We start from the raw sequence: 9321 nt of genomic DNA on the forward strand, positions 1-9321 counted from the left end.
TATTTCCTAGCTCAGGGTTGTAATGCAGTTCTGTATTTACCTCGGTATTCATACAGGCCACCATCATAATTTCATTCTTTTGTTTTACTCTATTTTTACATTTTCCACACTTCAACACAATAGGAACACACCGGACGCATATGCCAATTATTATGATGACAATCAGTATAAGGATCAAGAATTTGCCTATGCTGGCAATCACTTCCTGGGCCCATTCCCCTAGACCTGAGAACCATTTCACTGGGTTCAGCCATGACACCCATCCTTCTATCTTTTCCCCTACTTCAGCCACTGAAGCATTATGGTTCTTACGAAATTCCCATTTTAGCTGCAGAATTTCATCCATCTTTCAGTCTATCACCTCCTTGGGGTTGCTGGTATCATTGGTGACATAGGTGCAACATTTTACTCCGAACTGGGTGGCCAATGTTACGCAATACCCTCCAGTAACAGCAGTTAAATAATTCAGCACTAGCCTGTGTTGCACCAGTTCTTTCTTGTACGCTTGCAATTCTCTCCCTGTATACCTGAATGTGTCATTGTACATCTCGGTGATATTATCTATCAATTTAGCAAGTTCCTGAATATATCTAAAATTTAATGTACCCCGAGCAATTCTGGTGGGATCCAGTGCGACTAAAACTTGAAAGCCAGTTGTCTCACTAATTAACTGAGTGGCTTTATGCACATCACCAGGTATCATGTTTCTTTTGCCTCTGTGTTCATATTGCGTGTGAAGATATGGTGATGGTATGTTTTTACGTATACCAAGCATTTCAACATGTGTGAGGGTCATAACTTCTGGAAGTATTCTTCCCAAATAACATAACAATTACAATACTAAGACTGGTCAGACACTCCCCTGGTTTGGTATAGCACTCCTCCTCCTGACTCCACTCCATCAGCTCTGCCATCAGCTCACATTTCCTTTATCGGTCCTCCATTACAGACACTGGGTATCCCCAAACAAATCATCAGGCCAGAAACTCTGGAAAAACAGAACTAGGATGACCACAGCAGAGCACTCCATTGCTGGAAGCACTGATCTACACATTTCTTTAGCTCAGAAATCTCACCGTCACCTTTTTAATTCTTCCGGCACAAGCTCGCAATCGACAGGTCCACGTTACCGGCCTTGTCTCCGCCTTGTATCTCCACCGGTTGGTTAACCTCCCTATAGTGAGTGGAATGGACCCACGTATCTTCATCGGCCACCCTTTGTGGATGTTGTATCGTCAGATACGGACCTTTCCACCGATCAGTCAAACAACCTGAGCTAAAAAAATTTGGATCATAACAAATTCTCCAGATTTGACATCATGACAGTTTGCATTAAATATGTTAGTTAATAACTCTTTCAATTTCAGTTATTCGCATTCATCTTCGTGAGACCCTGTACAGTAACCTCATTATCATATTTTCACATGAGGCTGCCTGTTTGAACAGTATCTCAAAGGGGGGCAAATAATGGAAAAGACAGTCTGGGATAATCTTAGTGATGTTACCCACCACCTTACACATGTTCTTTGAAACGTCACCTGTAAAATAAGTCCCTCTATCATTTTTAATAATTCTAGGGATATAATATCTGCATACAGGTTCCTGCAATTAAATTTAGTTATTAATAGCTACTGCTCTAAATAATGCCTGGGCCACTGGGTTGGATAATATTCAGAGTAGTCGACCTTAGCATGGCATGGCTGCCGTTTATCCTTATCAACCTTGTGTCCTGTGAGTGGGAGACAAAGCACAACAGTTTAATGTCATTTAAACATGACCTAAATACAACAATAAATCATCCACATTCTACACTAGAACAGATCCATCGGCTGGTTGAAAAGATTGTAAACAGTCATATAAGGCCTGGGAGAAGATAATGGGGTTGCCTATGAACCCATGGGAAACTCGTGTTCCTGTGTGGTGTTCTTTACTTTGCAGTACTTATGTGTCCCGCTTGGTTGCAGTTAAAACATGTTTTTGAACGGGTTGGATGAAAGGATTGTTGTGGGAGCTGAGCAAGAGGAAAAGGTGGTGGGTATGGGTAAGGATATGGAGGATAAGGGTATGGTGGGAGGTATGAAGTTTGTGGGTAGTATGAGGCCTGTGGTTGTGTATGATATGTGGGGTAAGGATGTGTTTGCTGTGGTGTGGGATTGGTGAGGACGTGTAACTGTTCAGGTGCAGATGTGTCTGTTGGCTGTGATGTTATTGTCATTCCCTCCAGAGCTTGGATACTGACAGCCATTAGTTTTTCACTCTGGGTCTCTCTCTCTTCTTGGAGATGTTTTTATCATGTTCAATGGCGGTTTCTATGAGGGTATCTATTGTGAGTCCCCGCCAGCCAGGCTGTGAGGTCTGAACCCGAGTTTTTAAACTCTCTTTCAGACCATCCACAAGTACCGTGACTATCATTCCCCGGTGGTGAGTGCTATCTTTAATATCCTCTATCCCAGTGTACTTGGTGATAGCTTGCAGAGCCCGCGCAATAATCTTCTGCAGTTTCACTCTCCTTCTGCTTAATGGTGAAAATTTTGCTCCAGTTAACTACTACTGGAAAATATATACCCAATTGAGTTACAATGCGGGAAATGTTACCTTGGTTTACTTGGTCTGTTAAGGGAACGTCACTATCCAATACACAATCCATGATAAATTTTGTCACGTCGGTATTGCGTGGTAGACAGGCCCTTAACACCACACGCCAATCTTTATTAGTGGGTTCATGTGAACTACCCAAATTTCTCAAAAATCTTTGACATTTGGCTAATTCCTTTTTTGGGATCGGGGAATCATTTATGATGGAATTTAATTCTGCTCTTGTCCGAGGACAATGCATTACTACTTCCCTCGTGGGCACTATACCGTTCGCATCTGCATTTCCATTTGGAACAGTTATTGTCCGAATGGGATGCAGACCGGTAGCGCTGCTACCTTTGACCTGATTACCTGGCTGGGGGTTTAGTCTGCTGCGTATGGTATGAACAACTTCCTCTACGGGTGCAGAGGGCATTAACACTTCCCTTGCTGTTACCGATGGAGATGGCGGCACCACTCTTGATTGTGGTGATGCAGCATCAATCATTTGTACAGCATGGGAAATGGCAGACATTACAATAGGCTCATCATCCACATCATGAACATTTTCTTTATAGTTGCTTAAGAGAGGGTACAAGTTGCTTGTTAAATTTTTATGGGTATTTTTGGTAACTGTACTTGCACCTCCATCCACATAAGGTGGGGGAGGTGAGCGTGAACTGCTGGCAGTACTCTCCACGACGCTACCTTGCCCCACGGGCATGCCATTTTGCGGCTCGCCCATATTGCAATTCAGCATCGCGGATGTATTTTCTGGCAATGTGCTCACGATGCTTGTCACGACTCAGTCATGAAGGAGACACAGGAGCATTGGATTCTGGCCAGTCGTCAGGACTCTCCTTGGGCACAAGAACACTTATCACTGAGGGAGATGCATAGTTATACCCTCACAGCTGCACTAGCCCCCACCTTTGGGTTTTTCACTCTTTCATTGCTGTACACTGGGCATTAAGAAATCGGCCACACCCTTCCATATTGTCTACAGGAAGTAGGGGGTCTTGAAACAGCGTGAAGGGGTCTTTAGAAACCAATAAGCAGGTATACCCTACATTCCTGTCCTCTCCCTTCTAAAGGATTTTATATCCCATGACCTGGCTTGACCAGGTCTGACCATCTGCATTAAGGATGTATCTCTCTCCAAACTTTATGGCCTGTAGAGAGAAGAGATGGTTATCTAAATGCCTGGTTCCAGGAAGACAAATCTAATCCAATCTTTGTATTGCTACAGGTCAAATACAGGACACTGCCTAGAAACCATGTTGATAGACACATTCATATATATATATACATTTACATGACATCATTCCTGGCGATTATTCTTGAGATAAACGCCACACCTCCCCCTGAAGATGGGCACAGGAGAGACAGTGATCCACCTATCACATTCTCTCCTGTGACCCCCACTACCATGTCTTCTCATGGCAGCACAGCAGCTTCTAAATCCACCCAGGGGTCAGATTTCTGATCATTTTCATTTAGGCAACACATGGCTATTAAGCAAGTTTCCATATCATGCCAAGCTCTGAGCAAATTACTGTGGAACACAGTCTCGCTCTTCCATCCCTCCCCTGCTGCCAACACATAATTGACATCTTGGAGATGTGGCACTATTAGCTGGGGACTTTCCCAGGCAGCCTGTAGCTTGGTCAGCTGCATAGGGCTTAGCACCAGGCCCTTGTGGCCCAACTCAAAGGTGCCCTCCCTCATGCTGCAGTCACACCAGAGCTTTTGTTTCACCTGCGCAGGGTTCAGGTCATTCTGCGCCATTCCCCTTAGGGACTGTAACTCCTCCATAAACGTCACCATGTACGACACCACTGACGTTTCAGGGGGAATCAATTTACCTTCCCACTCTTTCTTAACCAAATCTAAGGGGCCACACTCCCTGCGCCCGTATAGGAGTCCAGAGGGTGAGAAGCCAGTGGGTTCCTGCGGCACCTCACGGTATGCAAAGAGGCGACGCGACAGGAACCCCTCCTGGTCTCTTCCCTGAGACTCCACGAAAGTCCTAAGTATTTGGTTTAAGGTGATAGAGTGGGAGCATTCGGCAGTACCTAACATAGACACAATCTTCTCATCAACCTTAGGGGTAGACCCTGAAGCTATAGCCTCCCCCATGTCTGGTTGTGGGTGACGGATACCTCCTTCTACCCTGTGCCCTGAGTACGGCACCTCACTCATGCCTTCTGGGCAGTCCTGGGCCTCCAGCTCATCTGACCTGGTCTGAATCACTGCTGGTTCAGGTAGGGAGTACTTCACTTTATCACTCTGCCCTGGCTCCATCTCCTTACACAGTATCTGGGAGTGATCATTGTCAATTTCAAACTCCCTGAGACCTACAACTGGAAAGGGAACTTTTGCAACCTCAATGTCAGTCATTGGAGACAAAGTACAATCAGACACCTCATTTTTAAAAAGTTGATCACCAGCCTGCATTTCTAATTCAAGGGGTAGGATGCTTAACTGTGTCAGCTGTGGCTCTGACACACCCTCCTCCCTCACAGGATCATCTAATTCTAATACATTGCTATCCAGCATTCCAGTCAGGTCCTTATCCAACAGCCCAGTGGGGGGTGTATGGCTTATGACTGGGTCAGTGGTGTGTGACAGGATCACAAGCTCAGCAGCAGGAAGTTTGAGTCTCTCTGTCATAGTTAGTTGGGGCTAGAATCCTTTCCTCCCCCTCATGACCCATTTTAGCACAGAGATACATCACATACTGGGAACTATGGGCCTGATTCAGACCCACTCGCGAGCGGCTGTCCGCTCGCAAGTGGGTCGATGTTATGCACTGAGCATGCGCACGACGGAGGGAGCTCCGTCGTGCGCATGCGCCAGACGCGACGAGCGAAGGAAAGTCCTTCGCTCGTTGTGTCCGATCAAAGGGGGCGTGCTGTCAATGTTGATTGACAGCACGCCCCCTTTGGTGGGCGTGCCGGGGGCGTGCCTCCCTGACGGGGGCGTTCCCACGGGAACGCCTCCCGTCAGAAGCCGGCCCACTGACATCACTAGTGATGTCAGTGGGAGTGATTTTGGCTCTGATAGAGCCAAAATCACTCCGGAGCTTGCGGTTGAAAACCTCAACCGCAGGCTCCGGCTCGCAATTTCGATGGTCGCGATGGTCTCGACCATCGCGGCCATCACAAAGCACGCTCGTATAGCCTGTGGGTGGTGACCCACAGCTATACGAGCGTCCAGGAGGACGCTCCATGAAAATGGAGCCCGGCCCTCATTCAGAGCGTGCGCTCTGCTCAGAGCGTACGGCTCTGAATGAGGGCCTATATACTTTGGCCCTGATACCTGGACCATCAGTTGCCATACAAACATGGGTGGACTCTAACACATTACTGACCCTACCAGATTCCATCTTGAAAACTTCCTGTCTTCCTAGATCTGCTGGAATGAGGGTCTGTGTGTGAGGGTGGGAGACTTTGGACACACAATATTACTGTCCTCTGTGACTGCTAGCAGACCACTGCTCATTCCTTCAGGGATTACTGCACAGCTCCTCTGTGCTGCTTCCTCCCTGGTACTTACAATTATGGCAGGAGTCACATCAGACACACGTTTACACATTTCGTTACCATCAATCCCTGGTACTTGTAATTTTTCCAGATCATTTGCACCAGGGACTGGAGTAATTTCACCAGTACCATATACAGTGGGACACTCGGCTATGCCAGTAACTGCACCTTGTTGTACAACCCTGACATTTCTCTCCCAGGATATTTCATTTTCCACAAAAATTATATCTGGTTTCCCTTCCTGGTATTCCTGGCTGATTCTAACATGTTTCCCTTCCTGACCTGCTCGGCTAACTCGTGCTCTTACAGATTCCAGGCTAAGGTCAGTGTCCTGTGCAGCTTTGATAGCATCCCTCTGGACTACCTGGCCATTGTAAGGAGTTAGGGCAGCAGCTGCCCCGCCCTTTCCCAATTCAGTGTCTGAGACTGACCTGTGTACAGGGAGGGAGGGGGGATGAGGGGGATTAACCTCTATTGAGCTGGTTTCCACACCTGCAAGGGTTAACTCACAGCCCCTCTGCGCTGCTGTGGGCCGGGTCATTACTGTAAATGAAGGGGTTACATTGGACTCATTGTTGCATACCGTATTCACTCCAACCCCTGATGATGGTACATTTGCAATATCATCTGTTAACAGTACATTACACAGTTTTTCATTAGGGTACACCATCAGACCCAGTTCTGACTGACCGGACTCCGGCCTGTGAAACTGCAAAGGGTTATTTGCTAGAACAGAACTTTGTACATCACTGATACAATCACATTCATTTGTACTCGTGCTGGGTCGGTCAGCAGGGGTCACCTGGGGAAAAACTGGGTTACATTGTACCTTTGCATCATTTACAACATAATTCTCAGTTATATATTTCGTTTGCATTTTCCCTAAATCACACCCCAACAGTACTGTAGCAGGTAAATTGTCCAGCACCCCAACATCCCGGATACCTCTCCCAACTCCCCAGTCAAGATACACACGAGCCATAGGCACCTCTGGGTGAACCCCACCCACTCCCCGCACTGTAATAGTCTTCCCTGGAATAATATCCTCGGGACCCACTAAGGCTGGGTGGATGAGAGTCAGGTCTGAGCCAGAGTCTAATAGCCCAAGTGCAACTTGGTGTCCTACCTGGACTGCTTGTAGATTGTCCCGGGGGTGTCCTTGGGGCCCTTTCACACACAGGATGGCTGGCACAGGTTTCCCTGCTGGGCCACTCACAGGAGCGGGTGTTGATCTTTTCTTCTTGGGGCAATCAACACTGATGTGCCCCAGCTCATTGCATGTAAAACACCTGCGGCCAGTTGCCAAAACAGGTTTTCCCCCCGCCCCCCCAAAAGGTGCAGCAACAGCTGGTTTTGCAGGGTACCGCGGGGGTGATCCTCCGGGTCGTCTCTCTCCCCATGCCGCTTGTCCTGGCATCCCCCAGCTCTTCTTCACCACAGAAGCCCGAGTGCTGGTGTACCTGTCTGCCAGGCTGGCAGCCTCCTGAGATGTTTTGGGTTCCCGATCCAGGACCCACTCTTTGACCTCCTCTGGACACAGTGCGAGGAACTGTTCCTGGAGAATAAGGTCCTTTAGTTTGTCGAAGTCCGTCACCTGCAATCCATCAACCCACTGATGCAACAGGGTTGATAATTGCGCTAACAGTCCCGCATAGTTATCAGAGGGACTGCGCTTTGAGTCTCTGAACTTTTGTCGATAAGCATCAGGGGTGATATTGAAACACTGTAACAAGGCTTTTTTAATCGCAGCATAATCACCATCCAGTTCCTGGGGAAGATCTGCAAACGCTTCCAAAGCTTTTCCTCTTAGCCCAGGGGTTAAATAACTCGCCCATTCACTGGAGTCCAGTGCAAACTGTCGGCAAGTCTTTTCAAACCCCCTCAGGAATGTATCGAGGTCGCCATCCTTCTCCAATACAGGAAATAGATTGTGCCGGGGCTTTTTCCTACCCGGTTCACAGGTGGCATTCTGTCCGCGGAGTCTAGCCATCTCCAGCTGGAACACGCGCTCAGCCTGGCGCTCCGCAGCCTCAGCCTCTCGGACTGCCTTCCGCTCGGCAGCTTCCGCTTCCTGGTCAGCTCGGCGTGCAGCAGCTTCCCTGTCCGCAGACGTTTGGAACTGCTGCATCAGCTGCAGAGTTGTGGCAGATTCCCCGTCCTTCATATGCCTTGCAGCAGTTTGAAGGAAACTCTCTAGTGCAGACTCACTTGACCCAGCAGACGTGTCCGACCCCCGCTGGGCATCTGCTGTAAGGTCCAGTACAGACTGCGCCTCTGCAGCAGGGTTGTCCATTGTCTGGCCACCTTCAGCAGCAAGATTCCGATCCGCCACTTGGAGTAATTGGGCCAGTTGATCCTTGTTCTGGCCCTTCCAGGCAATGTTTCTCTCCATACACATGACCACAAGGTCATCCCTTTTCTGTTGCAGGTACTCTGTGGTCATTCTGGACCTCAAACTAATTGCCAAATAAAATAGAAAAGAAAAACAAGAGAGGGGGGGAACAGAAACTATTTACTATGTATGTCCGTTTAAAATCTAAACCTTGAGCGTAATTCTCCGGTGAATTTATGATGTAGTTTCTCTCAAGAATTACACACCATTAATTCACTTAAGTTCTTGTGATAAAAACAAAAATTATCATCATCCCACCGCTTGCCACCAATTTGTCACGACCAGCCGGCCGATTCTCCAGATACCTCAATCTGAGAATCGCCAACTGTGACTTATGGTTACCTCAGCACATGCGGTTACTATAACACGGTTCTGCCACCACCAACGAAGTTAACGGGAGTCGTTAGGTTCTCCGCTCAAATCTCAATTTGCACACTCACTTACATATAGGTACGTAGCTTTGACCTCACAGGCTCGTGAATTCGACAAGAACACGGAGAATACACTGGATTAAGAATGTTTAATCCGAAAAATATTTCCAAGGTTATTGATTACAGAAAATGGTAGTACAAATATGGACAATACAAATATATCACAAATAGGTTTCAGAAAGTAAAAGGAATTAAAAATGAAAAGAACCCAGAGTCTTTACATCTAGACTCAGTCGTGAAGGAGACACAGGAGCATTGGATTCTGGCCAGTCGTCAGGACTCTCCTTGGGCACAAGAACACTTATCACTGAGGGAGATGCATAGTTATACCCTCACAGCTGCACTAGCCCCCACCTTTGGGTTTTTCACTCTTTCATTG

General features: G+C 47.4%; 1 protein-coding gene across 1 annotated transcript; it reads right to left on the minus strand.

Annotated features, from left to right (window-relative positions):
- Nucleotides 1-5982: 5982 nt before the first annotated feature.
- Nucleotides 5983-8571, minus strand: LOC148442451 (uncharacterized). The gene has a single exon (XM_088463929.1). It carries the CDS (start codon nt 8560-8562, stop codon nt 5983-5985), a length of 2580 nt encoding a protein of 859 aa, XP_088320055.1. The 5' UTR covers nt 8563-8571.
- Nucleotides 8572-9321: the final 750 nt, after the last annotated feature.

The sequence above is a fragment of the Taudactylus pleione genome, unplaced genomic scaffold (assembly GCF_031769625.1).
Source record: "Taudactylus pleione unplaced genomic scaffold, aTauple2 ptg001507l, whole genome shotgun sequence".
In the NCBI taxonomy this organism is placed as follows: domain Eukaryota; kingdom Metazoa; phylum Chordata; class Amphibia; order Anura; family Myobatrachidae; genus Taudactylus; species Taudactylus pleione.

Excerpts from the sequence above, each read along its gene's own strand:
- LOC148442451 (XM_088463929.1), bottom strand. The coding sequence starts at position 8,562 with ATGACCACAGAGTACCTGCAACAGAAAAGGGATGACCTTGTGGTCATG.